Source organism: Stylophora pistillata, chromosome 4 (assembly GCF_964205215.1).
Source record: "Stylophora pistillata chromosome 4, jaStyPist1.2, whole genome shotgun sequence".
Taxonomy (NCBI): Eukaryota; Metazoa; Cnidaria; class Anthozoa; order Scleractinia; family Pocilloporidae; genus Stylophora; species Stylophora pistillata.
The window spans coordinates 8881080-8901142 of NC_142522.1; the positions used below are offsets into that span (position 1 = coordinate 8881080).

Genomic DNA, 20063 nt, shown 5'->3' on the forward strand with positions numbered 1-20063 from the left:
AAAACATTCCTTTAATAAACAAATTAAAACGTCTTTATTTCAGATACTAGATAATGAAGATTCTTATCTTGATGTTGAAAAGATCTCCTCTAAACTTAAGGACTGCATAATTAAAACAAATTGATCCGATTGCTTTCAGTATTAATGTATTTGCTTCTATACTTTATTGAACAACTATTGATGTATTTGCCAGCTATGCTTCTTTTTATAATTTAACAATATCTAATTATTTAGTTTTTAATTTTCTTTATATATTGTAAATAATGTTTGTTGATGATTGACCCGCCTCGAATAGCAAATTTGCTATCTGCGGGTCAACATAATCTAAATTATTTTGTAAGAAAAAGAAAATAAAGTGTGTAAAAGTGTGTTAATAAATATGTGTTAGTTCAAAAGAACCCGTAATTTTTTCCTTTGACACTTTCCTTTTCTCTCTCGAATGAAATTTTTAAACACACATGTTTATATCATTTTTCCTTGTACATAACTTTTTAAATATTGCCGAGTGATTCTTTGGCCAAAAGCAATTCACTCTAGCTTTCAGTTTTTACAGGCTAGAAAACTTAAGATCATGCTCCTAGTTCAAAATACGTTCATTCTTGCAAACAGTTGTTTATAAAGTAATTAAAGAGTGCAGGCCACTGACTCGCAGGGCTGCTGACCTTATCTGGGGATCTTTGGCATGTCTTGTTTCTCCGTTTGGATGCAATGTCAGTCAATTGCGGTTTATTCTCTGTTGTGATATGTAGAACCTTCCGGAAGTCAACATTTGCTTTTCTTCGACAAGATCATTTTTGAATGTCGATCAGCTGATCTTTCTTATGTAACTCTTAAAGGTTATGCAACCCTCAAATGTTATGTAACTTTCTGGACTGATTATGTAATCACTTCGTACATTCCAATCTAGTTCTCGAGTTACAGGAGTGAACATTGAGATAAGTTAGTCGTTGTCATGTTGTTGTTAGATCGTTAGCTCTAAAGGTAACCTGCCTCTCAAATAATTAAAGCATGTTTTCAAAGAAGCTTACTGGACTCAGACTCGCTATCTTGCTCTCTGGCGTCGTAAAGGACAAAACTTGGTGTCAGGAGGTGAGTAACATCCACGAGCTTTGTTGTTGTTAGTGGAAGTCTATTTTATTTCGGTCATGGCCTCTACCTCTGGTAGTCAGCAATCTTCTGGTTTATCGGCTGCTGCACCGATCTATACCACCACAGTACCGCTAGCCAAACCTCCATAACCTCTTAATCTCGAAGACAGGCCACGTAGAGGCGATAACTGGTTACACTTTAAGAGAGCATGGCAAATCTATAAACGGGCGGCTGGAATCAGTCAAAAGCACGACCCAGTCCGTGTTGCCCATTTTCTTAACATCGTTGGAAGAGAAGGAGTCCAACTGTTTGACACCTTTACCTTAGCTGAAGACGAAAGCGCTGACAATATTGATGACGTCCTGGCTAAATTTGAATCTCGTTGTCTGCCGCAACGAAATCAGATGTATGAACGATGCCTCTTCAGCAAGAGAGAGCAAGAACCAGGAGAAAGTGTCGATCAATATTGCACAGCACTGATGCGCCTTTCTGAACACTGTGGGTTCATGAACCTAAGAGACAGGTTGATAAGAGACCGCCTCATCCTTGGAGTCAAGAATGATTGATCACGCAAGAAACTTTTAGAGAAGAAAGATCCACTTTGGATAACGCCTTGGATATTTTGCGAACACAAGAGTTAACTCATATACGCGCATTAGACATGACAACTGAAGAAGCTAATGTGAATAGGGTAAAGGCCAAGAAAATGAAACCGCCTAAGACCCAGACTGAGAATGCAACACCGCATAAACACGCCTCAGGTAAGAAGTGGACTCCTCCGTGCAAGCCAAGAGGAAAACGTTCTGGTAACCCCAACAATTTATACACTCGAGAATGCAAGTTTTGTGGTACTGTTCACGAGATGAAAAAGTCAGCTTGTCCAGCTGTTGGCAAGAAATGCTCCAAATGTGGCAAAGAAGGACACTTTGCAAAAAAATGCGACTCTCGCTCTGTCAATCACGTACAAGATTGTGAAATCTACAGCCATAAACCCTCCCCCACATCAGCTTATGTGACAGCGTGCCTTAATAATAATGCCGAAGTACAACTTCAGATGGATACAGGTGCTTCATGTAACATCCTCCTCAAAAGTGCCTACATCCGAGCTACAGGAGACAAACAGTGTAAAAACCTTGAACAGTCGTTTACAAGGCTCGTCATGCACAACAAGACTGTAGTCTGGCCACTTGGTCGAATCCACCTATTTACTGAACAGAAAGGAAGAAAATATGGAGTTCTTTATCACATTGTGAAGGAAGATTTGACACCACTCTTCTGTCGAACGACGTGTGAAAAGATGAACCTGGTCAAAATCTTAGATGCTGACGTAAACGTGACTCACGACGAAAGAATTGACGTCTCGTCAAATGTTAGAAGTGATCCTACCTATATGAATTTACCGATATCTTCACTGGAATTGGATGCCTTGAAGGAACCTGCTCCATTCAAGTGGACGAAGGTTTCTGCGCGGTTGTACATCCGCCTCGTAAAGTACCAGTCCCACTTCGAGATCCCCTCAAGTTAGAGCTGGATACCATGTTGACGAGTTGTTATCGTCGCCAAGGTAATTGAGCCGACATCATGGGTCTCAACCCTTGTTATAGTGAAGAAATCTAAGGGAAAATAAGAGTATGTCTGGATCCTCGAGATCTCAACCGCGCAGTGCAACGCTCGCATTATCCACTTCCAACTATCGAGGAAGTAGCTACTCGCCTTAGTGGTGCTAAAGTCTTTAGCGTGTTAGATGCCAAATGTGGATTCTGGCAGGTACAAATTGACGAAAAGAGTAGTTACTTGACAACCATGAACACACCTTTTGGTCGCTATCGATGGCTCAGAATGCCACTTGGAATAAACTCAGCCCCGGAAGTATGGCAACAACGAATGCACGAGCTAGTAGAAGGACTCACAGGTGTTGAAGTCATCGCCGATGATTTCCTAGTTTGCGGTTTTGGAGACTCTAATGAAGCTGCAATTGCCAACCATGATCAGAATCTCACGGCTTTCCTCAATCGCGCAAGAGAAAGAAACCTCACTCTCAACAACGAGAAGTTGGAACTTCGACAGTCACAAGTCCCTTTCATAGGACACCTCCTTACAGCGGAGGGTCTAAAACCTGACCCGTCAAAGGTAGAGGCTGTAGTGGACTACTCAGTGCCCACCAGTCTCGCAAAACTCAGAACGTTCTTAGGAATGGTGCAGTATCTGGCGAAATTCTGCCAACATCTGTCTACAGCATCACAGCCCTTAAAACAGTTGGAAAAGAAGGAATAGAATGGCATTGGCAACACCCTCAAGATAAAGCCTTCAAGGAGATAAAAGAGCTCATCACTAAAGCCCCAGTCCTACAGTACTTTGACGTGAGCAAGAATGTCACTATACAGTGCGATGCCTCACAATATGGCATTGGTGCAACTCTACTTCAGGAAGGACAGCCAGTTCACTACGCTAACAGAGCACTGACGTCGACAGAGCAAAATTACGCTCAAATTGAGAAGGAGCTCCTAGCTGTTATGTTCTCTTGTGAGCACTTCGAAAATTACATTTATGGCAAGCACGTCACAGTCGAAACAGATCACAAGCCTCTGATTGCTCTACAGAAGAAGCCAATCAATACAGCTTCTAAGAGATTACAGCGTATGATGCTTCGTCTTCAAAGATTTGACCTGAATCTCACTTAAAAGCCAGGCAAAGAGATGTATATTGCTGACGCACTCGCTCGCGTTCTACCTAGGCAGTCAAAGATACCAAATGCCAGCACCTCATCCTGCTATAAAGATCTAGAAACTGTCAACTTTGTTGAAGACTTGTCGATATCAGAGTCGACACTTGCTAAGTTTCAAGTGGAAACGGCTAAGGATGAATCTTTACAGGCGTTGTTACAAGTTATACGCGCTGGCTGGCCTACAAAAACTTTCATGGTACCTTCAAGCGCACAGCCTTTCTTCAAATACCGAGATGAAATGACGCTCCAAAATAGCCTAGTTTTTAAAGGAACGAAGATCGTTGTCCCAGAGAGCCTTCGACGTGATATGATAGAGGAAACACACAAGTCTCATCAGGGACTCCAAGCATGCCTTCGAAGGGCCAGAGAGGTTTTCTTCTGGCCAAGAATGTCTGCACAACTCAAGAATCGTATTGATAAATGCTCTATATACCAAAGCGTGAGACCTGAACAAGCCAGCGAACCTCTTCAGCCTCACCCAGTTCCTGACAGGCCATGGCAACGAGTTGGAACAGATTTGTTTACGTTCAAGAACCGAAACTACCTTGTATTAGTATTAGTTGATTACTACAGCAACGTTAACGAGCTGGATCATCTTGCCGACACTTCGTCCCAGACAATCATTCACAAGCTGAAGATGCATTTTTCGCGACATGGGGTACCCGATTAGGTAGCTTCTGACAATGATCTTCAGTATACATCCTCAGAGTTCCGAAGATTTGCAGCAACATGGAAGTTCACTCACGTCACTACGTCACCACACTATCCACAAGCTAATGGGATGGCCGAAAGTGCAGTCAAAACCTGCAAGACTTTAATGAAGAAAGCTCTTCTGTCCCAATCCGATCCATATCTTGGTTTATTGGATCACCATAACACCCCCACTGCTGTGACAGCTAAGTCTCCATGCCAACGACTTTTTGGTCGCCGAACTAAGACACCTCTACTCTTCTCAGAATCTTTACTCTATACTGACCAAACAGTTAGTGATCTTCTCAAAAGGGATTGTGTCAAGCAAGCGAAACATTTCGACCAGCATGCTAAACAACTCTCAGAACTCAAATCAGGTGACACAGTGCGCATGAAAATGCCTGGAGAAATAAAGTGGTCAAAAGCAGTTGTTTCCTTTAAAGTCGCATCTCGCAGTTACAAAGTTGAAGTCAATGGTAGATTCTACAGGCGTAATCGGAAGCAATTGCGTTCTACCATGGAACCACTTCAAGAAACCCCCTTCAAAATGGACGAAGATGACCTGACTGTTCTAGACAATCTGCAGGAACAGAAACACCCCCCTCCAGCTAGTTCTCAAGTAGAAACATCCACGTCCCCTCCTAGATCTCAACTACCCCCAACACCTCAAACAACAGAGCTGAGTGCAAGACCACCTCAAGAAGCTACCATAACTGAGATAAGGACACGACATGGACGATTGATCAAGCCACCTAAAAAGTTTGACATTGGGTTATAGTTAAAAAAAAATAGAAAAAGAGAAAGTTTTTATGATATTGAGAACCTTTCGGAAGTCAACATTTCCTTTTCTTCGACGAGACCGTTTTTGAATGTCGATCAGCTGATCTTTCTTAAGTAACTCTTAAAGGTTATGTAACCCTCGAATGTTATGAAACTTTCTGGACTGATTATGCAATCACTTCGTACATTCCAATCTACTTCTCGAGTTACAGGAGTGAACATTGAGATAAGTTAGTCATTGTCATGTTGTTGTTATATCGTTAGCTCTAAAGGTAACCTGCCTCCTAAGTAATTAAAGTTTGTGTTCAAAGAAGCTTACTGGACTCAGACTCCCTATCTTGCTCTATGGCGTCGTAAAGTACAGAACTTTCTCCGCGTTAGAATCTAAGTAGTTGTTCTGTTGTCTTTGTATAAAGTCATCTGTTACTTCCTTTCTGTTAGATTTGTAATGATTTTGTTTCTCTCTTTTTTACCTGTCGCCTTTTAAGCGCTAACAAAGAAGAGACAAACGAGGGACTTGCAGTGGCGAAATCTGTAGATCGAGGTACAAATCAACATGTGGCTGCATTCACTGTGCAAGACCTTTATTTGGTCATGAGACGAGAACTCGAAGCCCTGGACTCTGTCACGGCCGGGAATGTGTTGGGGATTGCCGGCCTTGAGAGTCACGTGCTCAAGTCTGCCACAGTCTCTAGCACTGCTGCCTGTCCACCCTTCACTGCTCTTCCAATCGAGGCTCGTCCCATTGTACGTGTGGCAGTGGAACCGGTCCACCCGGCCGACATGCCCGCGCTAGCCAGGGGAATGAGACTTCTTAACCAGGCGGATCCTTGTGTTGAGACTTTAGTCCAGGAAACTGGTAAGTTTTCTTAATGTCAGGAGCATAGAGTCCCTTTACATCTTACATCGATCGGAGCCAAGCTTGCTAACCATTGGGCTCACGTATCTCCCACTCAGGGGCCAATTATGTGTCACAACTATTAAAAGCCGGACCAGACCCCCCATATTATTACGACCAGCTGTGTGTGGGCCATTAGTGGTTTTTATATCATCTGTTGCTATATTAAAGTGTCGTTTCTTTGTGCTTGAACGGTTTTACGGCAGGTAAAATCTGTAAAACACGACCAAGCCACAGGGAGCAGACAAGTCAAGATGCATGATGGACCTTATTCAACCAACGAAGTCCATCTTCAGCGTTGTATTGATGATCTAGAGAAGCTCTTTACTGGCATTAAACTCAATGTATCAGCGCCTATTGTTCCGTTCCGAGAAACCATCGTTATTCCTCCTACTTTTGACAGGGTGAACGAAGCTATCATCAGCGAAACAAACTTGACCCAGCCAAAACAAATCGATAGCGAAGGAGAGGAAAGCGATAAAAATGTCTTGGATAAAGACAGAGGAATCACTGAAATCAAGACGGCAAACAAACTCTGTAGTGTCCAAGTGAGGGCTTTACCATTGCCAGACGATGTTACGCAGTTACTTGAGAAGAAAAGTGATTTGATAAACATCTTAGTGACGGTGTCATCAGCCACGAGCTTAGCAGAGCGGAGGCAGCTGGTAGGTCAAGTTAAACTTCCCACCAGAGAATCGTTGAAAGGCCTCTATCAAGAGCTCTGCGCTGCTTTTAAAGAGGCAGGGACCATTTGGGATGGAGCTGCAGATGCTATCTGGGCATTTGGCCCTCGTAGGATTGGCAGCAATGTTTCACTGAATAGAATATTAGGCTATAAACGGCCTTCTATTTGGCAAAGTTCGGGTCTATTAGGTAAGTTCGATTTTTTGATTGATTGTTGCTTTTATAATCTTTTTTCTCCCTTTCTATCTTAGAAGGTGTTTGAAATATTTTCTTGTTGGCGTTGATTTCCTTTGTAATCTCAACAAAGCAATTTGTAAGCCTTTAATTTTGATTATCCGACATAAGTAATCGTGATTCGTCGTTTCTCGCCCTCAAAAGCTGTATGCTTGTAATTTGCTTGTTAAAGAGAGATAATTTGCAGATGGTCTCTATGGTCGAGGAAAATGTATGCAACGCCTTTAAGCGTTCATATATTTGTTGTTTTACAATTTTGTTGCTGTTGATTTTCACAAGCGAAAAGTAAGTTTTAAAGTCCCAGTGTAACGGAAAGGAAAAGCAAAAAAACATGGACAAAACAAAACACTCTTACAATGTCAAAACTGCGACTGCAATAACCTCTTACATATTTTCCGGTCGCTACAGGAAACACTTGTTCGTCACCAGAAAGCAGTTACCGCAAATATGATAATAGTATCGTTAGTGGTTTTCAGCTTGCAACATTAGCTGGTCCGCTCTGCGAGGAACCCTTGATGGGAGTCTGCTTTGACGTAGAAGATTGGATTTCACTGGATCAAGGTTCAAACACAGTTGTTACCAAAGGAATGAGCAGAGGAAAGAATCTAGGGCAGGAGCATGTATCGAAGAATGAAGATTGTAATGTTGACGGGAATACTAACGAAAACGAAGCACGCAAACATGAAGACAAAATTAACGAAATGAGCTGTGAAAAGAACGATGATCCAAAGAAATTTTCAACAGATTCTGAGGATAGAAGTTCGAAAATTGCTCCATCGCAAAGGCTTGATAGGTTCGGACCATTTTCTGGACAGCTGATGTCTGCTGTCAAGGAAGGCTGCAGGCGCGCTTTTTTGCTTCAGCCGGTGCGCCTCATGGCAGCTATGTACACATGTGACATTCAAGCAATAGCGGAGGTCCTGGGTCGAATGTACGCGGTTTTAGCCAAACGGGAGGGACGGGTACTGAGGGAGGAAATGAAGGAAGGTTCAGACGTGTTTGACGTCACGGCCGTACTTCCGGTTGCGGAAAGTTTTGGATTTGCTGAAGAAATAAGAAAGCGAACAAGCGGACTTGCGAATCCACAGCTTGTGTTTAGCCATTGGGAGGTGAGATTTTTTAAACTCCTGAATCGGCTTCTTTACTTTAATTAACACTTATGGTATTAGTGCTCTGTTCCTGTTATTATCATAGAACCTTGCTGTATTTTTTAAGGGTTTATTGGATACAATTGAACGTCCATGAAAGGCCACCCGCTCGAGAGGTCAGCCCGGCTAGTTCATCGTCCTTTTGTCGTTTACCCTCAAAATGCCTCTCTCCATTTAGGATTATTAAAGAGTACTGGCCGAATTATTAATGAGTATTGTTAACTTTGCGAGGGACTATCATCCCATTCAGAGGTGGGGGGAAAGTGGGGGGGGGGGGTAGGGGGTAGTAAGCCTCACGATCGCTTCATGCTTCATCCTTTCTTCCCGCGAAATCGGGATAAGCTCAAGAGCCTGTTACGAACACCTTTCTTCAACGGCCACGCGTCTTCATGGCTTATATGGCCTTTTTAAGAGGTCTGAGTGTAGTATGAACTAACAGCTTGTGGAAAAGCACTTCTGACCGTCTCAGTTAAAATCCTTATATTACTTTGTTGCATCGAGGTAGTAATGTTTACTTAAACTGGCACGGAATTACTGAAGCGTACCGTCAGGGGGGGAGAAGGAAGCGAAGGGGGGGCGGAAGGGTATCAAAGAATGTAAAGGGGCTGGCGTTGAGTTAGATGCAGTCCACAGTATAGTAATGTTTATGTTCGCTGTTGTTGTTGTTTTCTGTAGGTTGTCGATATCGACCCTTTTTGGGTTCCCACAACGGAGGAAGAATACACACATTTCGGCGAGAAAGCTGATTCAGAAAACCAAGCTCGAAAGTACATGAACAGCGTTAGACGAAGGAAAGGACTGTATGTGGAGGAGAAAACTGTTGAGCATGCAGAGAAACAGCGGACTCTAAAGAAATGATCATAGGTGGAAAAATTCATCGGAATGAGTCGTTTAACTTACAGTAGTACGCTGTACTCATTTCTAAAACTTTTGTTGCTCTCGGTAATTAAGGCGGAGAAGAACGAGGCGATAAATTGCTGTAACAAGGCTCAACAAACCGTATCTTGTGTATTGCTTCCTAAACAAATCACTGCGACCCATCTTATCGCTTCGATCATCGCACAAATTCAAACGGGGTTGCCTTTCGGCTACGTATTTCGAGGCAAAATCTGTAGCAAGAACAAGGATTTCACAAAACGTCCTCTTTTTTGCGCGGTGCAACCTGATTTGACGTAAGAATGTTTCGGCGTGTACCTTAGTCAAATCGAAAGTCGAAAGTGAAACACGCTACTGTGATTTAAAATTGTGTTTAAGAAGATCGGAAAGTTACCAAGGAAACAAGAGAAATGAAACAAAAATATTCATTCCACGATCCGAAGACATATTTAGAAGAATTTGACGGAAACCTTCTATTTTCTCATTTGATGAATTCTGATTGAGGGTTTCCGTTGAAACTTTCCAACAAAAAAAAAATATTACGTTCCATTCGAATCAGAGAGATTGACATCTCTACGTTTACTTTGCACAATGGAACATTTTAAGGTAAATGTAAAATAAAGGTAAAATAAGCATAGAATGCAAGCAACCGTAAAAGAACGACTATTATTCTCTCTCTGTCATTACCCGCACTGCGTTTGGTCGATTAAGCAGGCAGTGCCCTGCAGGACGGCTCGCTGGGTGGGTTCATGCTGCTAAATTTTAAATTTTCAAGATGGGTTTTTAGCTCCTTGTTTTTATCAAGATAGACGTTTTGGAGCTTAGGAGAAAAGGTTAGTTAAGAATAATCCAATTTTCAAAACGATGAACATCAAATTTTAAAAAGCGACGAAATAGTCTTTCAAGTGCATCACGTTAGGATTTCCAAAAAGGATACGAATTACTGCTGGAAGCTTACAAAATTTGAAGAGCTGTATAGTGGAGAGGACCCGTGAAACGTCTCCTACTAACCAAGTTCGAGATCCTTACCATCAGTTGGGTGTCTTCGTTTGTCCCCTCTGAAACATGGCCCGTAAGCTTTGCGCTGGAGCCATCTTTCAACTGGATCCCTGCTTTTTCCACATCACCCATCACATTAAAGTTATCACAGACAACGCAGGTTTAAAACATAGCATGGTGCCAGTTTAAATAACTTTTTATTCTGAATAATGTGACCAGTGATGATCAGTCGAAGATTTTACATGCTATTTATCGCGCATCACTTGGGCTTACACGACAATTTGAAGACGTGTTAATTTTAATTTTTCCTTCAACAGCAAGATCATAAAAATCGTCCCAGGTTTTCACATTTCCATTTCCTTTTTGACACGCTGTGGCGAACTCGGCGATCTTCTCGGGAGGTATCACTGTGTCCCACAGATTCAAGGCGGTTATTTGATAAACATACTCCGTGTGATGACCGACTGCCAGCGTTGCCCCTCCTTTCAAGGTTCCTATGTGTCGAGTGTCTGCCACCTCGCGCACGCCATCCAGGTACTGTATGGTCACCCCACTGTGACCTGCCCAAGAAATGCAGATCTGGTGCCAGTTTTGATCTTTTAAGACACCTACCGATAAGCTGCATTGATACAGTAAACAATCAATGATCAGGTCCTATGCTATACAAAGGATCAAAGAGTTGTGGGCGCTTCTTCTGGTGAAGGCTGGGGATTGCGCTTTTCCACACTGTATTCTTCTTCAAATATAGGATTTTCGACTACTATTGTAGGTACTTTGGGATTCAAAGTAAGTTTCTATAAAGACGGAGGCCTAACTGTGCAATGAAAACATAGCTTTGGACTTACTCTTCCCCTCCTCCTGCCACGAAGGTCAGATCCAGTTTGATATCCAGGTGTAGCCTCGACTCTTCATCTCAGCCTAAAAATCTCGCTGCCAGATGTGTTTTTTGCTTTTTTTTTTTTCCCATTTGCCCTGGCTTGTCTGGGGCAAGGCCTTGCTTAGCCTTCCCAACTAAGGCTTGCTCCAATAACGGTTTTTTTTCCTCAAATGTCGTCTCATAGAAACCGCAGCTAATTTAGGCGTGAGGGAAAGTAAAACTCGTGCAATCCCGGAATACTTTACCTTAAGTGAAAATTGCTCATTTTAGGAGCATCGGTCTCTTACTTACAAGTTAAGTCAAGACACAGCTTATCAGCTGTGAGGAATTTTTCAGGGGGACACTCTGGAAGACAGCTGCCGGTTTTCTTATCTTTGGCTACTCGGCAAACATTGCACTCAGTTGGTAAAGGATACCCTGATGACAGCGTGTTACAACCTGAAAATAAAACCGAGAAAATCAATTCAAAAGCACCGAAAGGTACTTATAATTTTTTTTTCAAATCTTATTTACTTGTCTTACTTAAACGGAAATTCATCGGAAGATATGTAAAAAATTAAATCACCATATAAGGGATCGCAGTCTCCATGTGTAAATTCAGCCGAAGATATGTAAAAAATGAATTACCATATAAGGGATCGCAGTCTTCGTGACATTAATGCGTGCACAGCCTTGTAGTCAGGTCCATAAGCGTGTCGCCTCTACACTCGGCTTTTGTTTGATCACGTGTTACTATGTGTGCATCAATGACGTCAGCCTTCTTGTCCCCATTCCCAAATGCGTAAAAGCGAGCATTCAGCGGTTTGTCGAGGTCAAGCATGTTGAGATACACGTCCCCACTTTGAGTGGTTCCCAGCGTTTTACCATATTCAATGAGCGTACTTGACTCGGATTCGGTGACGCACACAAAGTATGACTGAAGCAGGTTTGGGTCACCCAGACCTCTCGCGTTGATGTTTGTCGTGGAGGTCTTGAGTGCGAATCCCCGATGAAAGAAAGAGTGTTTGATTTGTAATGATCCAGTCTGACCTCTGTTACAGTTTCGATAACTTGTTCATCGAAAAGGAAATTTTTTAAGACGCTCTTTAAACAAGATAAATTTGCAAACGCCACTTTTGCGTCTTAGTATGGACAAAAAACGATTTGAAAACGCAGCTCTTGTTTGTATTTTAATGTTGCGATTATAAGCCTTTCCTTTTGTGCATGCCAATAGATTAGGCCAGGGTTTCAATTGCCAGGTTATTACCTTTTCCGGTAGATCAATTTGGTGCCGTGAGTGCGTAGAACATGTGCTTTGTTATCAGGCTAATAAGGGTGGACCTTATTTTGGTGCATAAGATAACTACATGATATGGAGGTATTTGCATATATCTACGGATGAATTACCTTGTAAATTGCCACTTTCCGAGGTGTAATTCCTATATAATACCAGGAGGTCTTATCGATTGGTAAAGTTGCGAACACGACAAAAATGTTTCCCTCACTAGAGGCTGTGAAATGGAGACACTTCCCGTTGGCTTCAGTAGGATCAAACCGGAGGGCATTTGACCCCTTGATATTGCAAGGAGGGTCAGTTAAGGTTTCACGCTTCGAAGCTCCAGACGTAGGGGTACTGGAATCTAAAACGGCTCGCCCCAGCTCTCTTCCAGCCAGTGCATCGTGTAGGTTTCGAAAGAACTCTCTTGACGCTTCAAAATCACGTGACAAAAGGGTCAGCCCACCTGTGTTTGGATTGAAGGAAAGCACGAGACCAAGAATCGATATTTTATGCTGTTGAGGATCGCCGCTTTTTCCATTCTTGAAGGCGTTGTAGAGGTGAAAAGAGCCATCCTTTTCAGCTGTGAACCATTTGCCATCTTTGTAGCGAACCAAACGACTCATGTTTCTTGGAATGTCGCTGAAGTCCTTGGTTCCTTTCAGATCGTTTCTCATGTCGAAGATAACTCGGAATAACGCTTTGCCTTTGGTGATATGCTGCCAGCTGAGGCCGACCATCTTGTCGTGTTTTACTACTCCGTCGGCTTGGTTTGGTTTTTCCAGTTGTGCGGCCCCTGACGCTGTTTGGCTGTCTTTATTGCATGGTGGTAACTGAATGTCTGTAATCGAATTCGGACCCTTACAAAATGAATAAAGAAAGAAAGAAATAAATGAAACAGCGATTGAGAAATTTGTCATCCAATGACATTTCCTTTAGTTGTCTTGGCTATACTCTGGGGGGAAAGCGATCAGTTCTAGCTATACTTTCTCATGTCGTGATTTAGTTGTGATTTATTTGAGAGCAAATTGAGAAAAATATTGGTCAATGTGATAAAGACGATAAAAGTCAAGATGCAAGGAAGTTAAGGATCAGTTTACTGTTTGGCGTTTCAATTCTCGACTCAGAGTTCGCGTATCAGCGTGTTAACCGTTGCACCACTGTGTGTCTCTTAAATATTACAAAGTGTGCAATACCTATAAAAGGCCGGCTGGAATTTTGTGCCTTGGCTTACCTCCTTCATGTAGACCTCAATGGCTCTAGTTAAGCTGATCCTTCTCCTGGTAATTGCCTCCTCCAGAGACTTACGGCTGTCAAATTCACAAAAGTGTTTCTGAACTGTCCCGTTAGAGTCCACCGTTTCATAAAACTTCAACCTGTCTTCATTTGCTGTTAGCTCTTCTTCGAGTTTAGCAGCATTCCCCTCGCATCCCCAGTCACTTCTCTCTTCGGGAAACAAATCGTGAAGTCGGAAGTTAAGAAGAGTTGTAACTAAAGCCATCTGAAACTCAAACGGCTTTGGATATTGAGGAATAGAGGCAAGCCAATCCTTAAACTCGTTCTTGAAAGTTGGCGAGTATGCATCGGATAAAATAGAAGCAATTTTTTGACTTCCTCCCATTGCAAGAATCGTTGTCGATGTTGTTTTTGCTTGTTGCCTAGACGACTCTCCCTCCCTTCTACTCTCCTTTGCTCCAACACTGGCGAACAAGGATTTATATTCCACTTCCATTTCTCGTGCGAACTCTTTCTTGCTGGATACATCCCTTGCGTCCATGAATTTACGAATCTGGAACTGACCTCCAAACTTAGCAGACTTTATGTAGTGAGTGCCCCATCTCTGTATGAAGTCCACTATCAAAATTGATAGAAACGCAAAGCATAAAGTGTACATGTAGGTAGTACATTAAGAACATCATGCGGCATTTATTGCGGACCGACACTCTTGCATTCTTTACTGTGCACTAGCCACAAAAAGGCTAAAACTCTCTATTAAGGAAAATTAATAGTAATCAAACGTCATGTTTTAATGCAATAAAGAGCAAACATGAAAAACACACTTACAATATTTCGCCGGCGCTCCTGCTGCAAAATAAGAGGCCGGCAGGGCCATAAATTCCTTCAAAAACGACGAACTCAAGTCCTTGGGCTTTACTTCATCTATAAAAATCTCATACCTAAAAGTTGGAAATAAAGGGTCCAGTTAAATGAAAAGCGATCACATCAGCCAATCAGAGTGCAAAGTAAGACATTATCACATGGTGCTGAGGAGTAGAAATTTAAAACAAGTAAATTACCCCAAACGTGGTGTTAATTTTTCATGCGAACGGTGTCAAAAGGTGGTGCAAGTTTAATGGGCCAGCCACAGAGCCGATCAACAGAAGTGCTATCCACTATAACTTTCGAAACTCGGTGTAAAATTTATCTAGATAGAATATTTCAAAACTTTTTTTGTGGCAAATTTCCTCTTTTAAAAAAAGTCTAGCTGATAAGGGAAGAGGGGGGGGGGGGGGGGGGAGAATCCGGACCCACCAGACCATCTCTTTGGATCCACCATCTATACTATACTTATATCAAAATGATAGAGCAACCTTAAACCGCAAAAGTAAAGTGAATTTACAGAAAAATGTATGTACCTGTTGATGTCCACGTGTAGGAGAGCCATGTACTTCTGGCTGGCTTGTGCCTTTGACTCGCCCCAGCCAGTCTTGACGCCTGCGTAGAAGCCAAAGAACGACCCGGACACCCCAGCCTCTTCTTGTAAGTATTTGTGAAACTCACCGCGGCTCTCAAAGGTCACCATGGACGCTTTGGTGTCATAAATGCCGTGAACGTTCATCGTGTCAGGAACATCGTAATCATCGTATCTTTAAAAAAAAAAAAACAAAACAGAAAAAAAACGTCGGTGAGAGTGACGTTTTGAGATCTTAATAGAAGTAATTGCATTTAGACACGCCCGTATAGCAATCATGAACATCTGACTTAAACAAATCAGGTTCAAACGGGGTGCGAACCAATGATCACTAAGCAACACCGTTGTAGCACTAGACAGAGCTACCAAGCCCACTGGGAGCAGGCCTTTTATGAAAGTAAGCAGCACTTTTAAGTCGAAACAGTAAAGTGGAGATGAAGCATACTTTGTACCATTGTTTGTTTAAAGAAAAAAGCAGTACAATTCTGAGCAATAAAGCAGGGCAATATCAAAGAGAGGAATATCATTCTTACGTTGCCTTCCCAGAGCAGTTTCGTTGCACGATGCTCATTTTTCTTGAATCGGGGCTGTACTCACCAAGCCCGTCAAATCCAACACCCATGAATGCCGCGCCGTCGATCAAGTTCTGCAGAAGTGAGACAGGAAAGCAACGACAGTTGGCCCCTTAATCCATCGAGTGGGAACGAAATTAAGGGGGAAATGTCTTCCGAGAACAGCTGAATCCTACGATTGCCTGTAAGTCTTAAGTCTTACAATTAAATTTGGACTTAATATGCAGCATTGATGGTTTTGATATAGATGTATGGAGTTCCTGGCTTTTGCAAAGTCAGAACCAACCGTTTCTATGAAGAAAACGGAGCCACTAACGTACTAAGCATGCTTCCGATTTCCACCTTGCGGCGAAGCAAGGATCTCCCTCTTGGTACCCAGTGCCCCAACAGCCGTTCATTAACACGTTCCCAACGCCTGCTGGATAGGTATAGGGTGGCTCACCCACTTCCTTGGGAGCGCTGTCCTCACTGGAGATGTGCGAGTTGATGTGGTAACCGGCTGGGACGAACATATCATCGGTTTGCCAGGATTTATCGGGTACGATGTCTAATGTTATCTGCCAAAAGGTTGGGAAGAAGGTTAGTGATATTTCACGGTTACTGCTTAATTTTATGAATTCCGTGAATAATAAAGTATTTCATCTTATCTTAACGAGAACTGATAAAAAACGACACCTTCTTTGGCTGCCAACAAGCTCATGGATTCAGTGCCCTTTGTACCTGCAGTAATCGTAACCTCACAACACCACGATTATAAAGACAATTTATTCGGTACGAATGGTCTTGACGGTATGTGGGTTGAAACTTAAAACAATAAATGAATACGAAATTACAACAATTGACTAGTAAAAGTGACAGGAAAGAAATACAGTGAACGAACTGAACAAACTTGAAATGACAATACTTATATTGTTACGATTTCTACGAAACTGCTGGACGAACTTAAACTGCCTAAAGGCGAAATAAAGACGAACTCGAGTAACTGCTTAAAGCGAACCACTGTATGACTAACGTAAGAGTAAACTCCGAACTGAGAAAAACTAATTTATATATGCGAAAACGACTAGCTAACTTAAAGTGCAACTAACGCCTATATCACGAAAGAAACTAATGAACGAAGATACGTGACATAGAAACGACAGAGGCTAACTAACCAACGAAAAAATACTAACGAACGACGAGAAAAAGCGACAAGACAAAGAGACACCCTAATGATTGATCGAATGATAAAAACGAAAAAAAAAAAACATTCCGTACGCGAAGACCCTACACACTTACCCTCCAGGCCAATGTTCTCGTTTGATTTCCCAAAACTGTTGGTAAATTGCCTAAATTTTAATTGAGAAAGTCTCCCTTGCTTAACTGTTATTGTGCTAAGACAGCATAATTCTTGAAAATATTGAAGGGCCGCAGTCAGGATGAAGCATTGTTGAAATTTAAAAACGATCTCTGTCTAAAATGATTCAAAACTACAAGCCTTCGACTGCCCGAAGTGCAGTCTTCAACGGGAAAAATGAATGATAAGAATGCGACGAGAACATTTCAATAAAGACATGAACTGCGAAATAATGAGAATGTAAATGATTATGAATATTTGTTAAAAAGAATGCTGTATTGTCCAGGTAACGGGCAAGAATTGTTATCTGCGTTAGGTGTCACTCTGGTATGTCACGCTTCTAATGTTATTCTGGTTCTAAAGGTGCCTTTGTCAATAATTGACGCGTTTTAACAATCAATGACGTGGTTGTTGGACAAGGCGTGATTAGCAATTCTAGAACCTTTGGCCGCAGTTTTGATATTTCTCAAATGTTCCTTTTTTCGGGTATTAAAAGCTCTACTGGTTTCCCCAATGTAACACCACGAACAATTTGCACAGGGAATTTTATACATAACGTTCGTCTGCGATTGCATCAAAGGTTGGAATTTCGGAGCTGGGAACCGTTGTTGTAGAGTGGTAAATGGTTTGTTTACAACTATGACATCATGTTTTTTGAGGACGCGTGTCAAAGGTTCAGTTACTCCTTTGATGTAAGGAAGAGAAACGAAAGACTTGCGTGACTCGGTTGGTTCAACCATCTTGAAAAACATTCCAACAAGTTCCTCTGGGGATACAATTGTTATTGAGGATCGAGTTTTTCTAGCCTCTGTGTTTTTGATAAACTTGGATGGACAGCCGTTGGACTCCTAAGCTGCATGGACATAATTAAGTTCCTGCTTTTTTCCTTCGGAGGAATTGGGTAGATTTAGAACCCTGTGTAGGAGAGTTGATGCTGTGCTGACCTTGTATTGTCTGTCGTGATGGGAATTAAAATCTAAATATCTGTCTGTATGAGTGGGCTTTCTGTAAACATCAACAACGATGACTTCATTTCTCCGGGAGACCAGAGTGTCGGGAAAAGAGATCTTTCCATTACATTCGGTCTCGATGGTAAACGAGATGTTTGTTTGTGTCAATTGAATTTAAAGTGTCATGGGAGGCTGAAACATCGTTCTTTCTAATGATGCAAAAACTATCGTCCACGCACCTTTTCCAAAATTTGGGGGGGGGGGGGGGGGCAGATGAATTATTTATTGCGAAGTCTTCGATCTTCTCCATGCAAAGATTGGCCACAACGGGGCTGATAAGACTGCCCATCGCACAGCCATGGACTTGTTTGTAAATTCTGTCATTGAATGCAAAATAGTTGTTGGATAAGGTGAATTTAAGAAGTGTAGTGATGTCATCAATGTCCAAATTTGTCCTTGAAGAAAGAGTGGCATCTTGTTCAAGTGTCTTTTTTATGTACATGCACGCTTTACCTACAGGGATTGCGGTGAACAGTGACACAACATCAAAATAGACCAAAACTTCATTATCATCAATCTCGATATCAGATAATTCTTTGGAAAACTGGAAGGAGTTGGTAACAGATACGATTCTGAAGCGTAGAAAGGATATCCGTTAGAAATTTGGACGTGTTGTAGAGCGCTGAGCCAATACAGGTGACGATGGGCCTCAGCGGGTTCCCTTCTTTATGGCGCTTAACGGAACCGCGAATCGCTGGTGGTGTGCCGTCAGTTGAGTGAAGTTTGCGGTATGTTGGTTCATCTATCTTTAGCTGTCTCTTTAGGGAAAGAAGCATAGCGTTGAGTTCACGTTCAGTTCGGCGGAAAGCAGATGTGGAAACTACTTTATAGGTGGATCTGTCGTTGAGTAAGGTTTCCATCTTGTTGTCATAGTCAGATCTATCCATGACAACAAAACAATTCCCCTTGTCGTCCTTCATTACGACTCTGGACTGGTCTTTCTTAAGGTTGTTTAAGGCTTTTCTTTCTTCTTTGGAAACATTATTGTGGGCCGGTAGTCGTTCCCTATGAAGAATGGCAGCAGAACTTGTTCTAACTGCATCTTTGGAATCATGAGGCAGTGGCGGATGGCAGCTTCAATTTCAGCCAAGATGTTCTTATGAGGTATGTTAGTTGGCGTTGGGGCAAATTTAGGGCCTTTCTCCAAGAGAGATTGTTCCTCTGGTAAAAGTGGTTTCTTAGAGACTGACTCTTGTCGATGTCAGCTTTTTGAGAACCAATGAAAATTGAAAATTGAAAATTAATGAACTTAGAAGTGATCCTGAAAAAATTCCGAGAGGAGGCCGACGAAAAAGTGACGAGAATGCAAGCTCGGAAAGTGCGCAAAATATTTTGATACGATCTGTCTGACTACGAAGCACGAAAGGAATTAGGTTTGTTCGATAGTTATATAAGTGGCATCCTTTTCAATCCTCTTTCTTCACTCATGACTGACCCAAAGGGCTCTCTGACTTGAAAAGCAGAGAGTGTATATATTTATCAACACAGCATATATTTGAGATAGGGAAAACCCTGAAAATGAAATAAAATGAAACCTAGATCGCTCAATATCTCGAGAGACGGCTAGGTACCAAAAAGATCTTCTTCCCACCGTCGATTAAGGCCCGCCCCCAGCCCATTTTAGTCTATCTCAAATTGGTAAAGGAAAGGGGTGAAATGAGATAAAGGTATCAAACCTCTTTCTTTAAGAAATTTTCAGCCTTCTCTTGTGCTTCGTCAATGATCTGTAATTGTTTATCCACTAGCTTCCCCATCACTTCAATTCCTTTCTCTTCAACAGCACCTTTAATGTTCGCTCCTTTCAATATACAGCCAAGACCTCCACCTCCATTCCCAGGCGAGCGTTGGTCACTCGCTGACGTCAACTGGTGACGATTTTGCGTTTGTTTGGTAGTGGAGCTTTTCTTCTAGAAATGATTAACCTTCTCGTCATGACTCTCTCCTACAAGATTAAAAATGACTTTTATATTTGGAAAAAAAAAGACGCGAAATTCCAAAGGCCTTTCTACCGGTCAACCAAAAATCTCATCTACGAAAATTTGGTTTTATCTTTTCGAGTAACTGAACTACTTTTCTGTGAAACCTGCAGCGGACACCATATTAAGCAGATACACCGTCTAAAGCGGACGCTGGCACAAGTCCTAATCTGTTTTCCCCATACATAGCGTAAAATAAACCTTTAAACAGTAAACTCCTCT

At 42.1% G+C, this 20063-nt stretch overlaps 1 protein-coding gene and 2 pseudogenes across 2 annotated transcripts; 1 reads left to right on the plus strand and 2 right to left on the minus strand.

Moving 5' to 3' along the window:
* The first annotated feature begins 4595 nt into the window (after positions 1-4595).
* Positions 4596-9245, plus strand: LOC148732296 (elongation factor-like GTPase 1). The gene is made up of 5 exons (XM_088757829.1): positions 4596-5263; positions 5773-6147; positions 6427-7055; positions 7509-8209; positions 8924-9245. Exons 1-5 carry the CDS (start codon positions 4596-4598, stop codon positions 9104-9106), a joined length of 2556 nt encoding a protein of 851 aa, XP_088613955.1. The 3' UTR covers positions 9107-9245.
* Positions 9246-10312: 1067 nt separating this feature from the next.
* Positions 10313-19791, minus strand: LOC148732297 (uncharacterized; annotated as a pseudogene). The gene is made up of 11 exons (XR_016000798.1): positions 19542-19791; positions 15840-16076; positions 15481-15593; positions 14892-15122; positions 14320-14432; positions 13490-14109; positions 12388-13115; positions 11628-11986; positions 11142-11438; positions 10969-11053; positions 10313-10742 (listed from the first exon to the last, which is right to left on the minus strand). The product of XR_016000798.1 is annotated as an uncharacterized LOC148732297 (transcript).
* On the minus strand, positions 17297-18785 carry LOC148732298 (uncharacterized; annotated as a pseudogene).
* Positions 19792-20063: the final 272 nt, after the last annotated feature.

Excerpts from the sequence above, each read along its gene's own strand:
- LOC148732296 (XM_088757829.1), top strand. The coding sequence starts at position 4,596 with ATGGCCGAAAGTGCAGTCAAAACCTGCAAGACTTTAATGAAGAAAGCT. Across the intron at positions 5,264-5,772 it reads TTGATCAAGCCACCTAAAAA|CGCTAACAAAGAAGAGACAA; the intron begins GTTTGACATTGG and ends TCGCCTTTTAAG. Across the intron at positions 8,210-8,923 it reads TTGTGTTTAGCCATTGGGAG|GTTGTCGATATCGACCCTTT; the intron begins GTGAGATTTTTT and ends TGTTTTCTGTAG.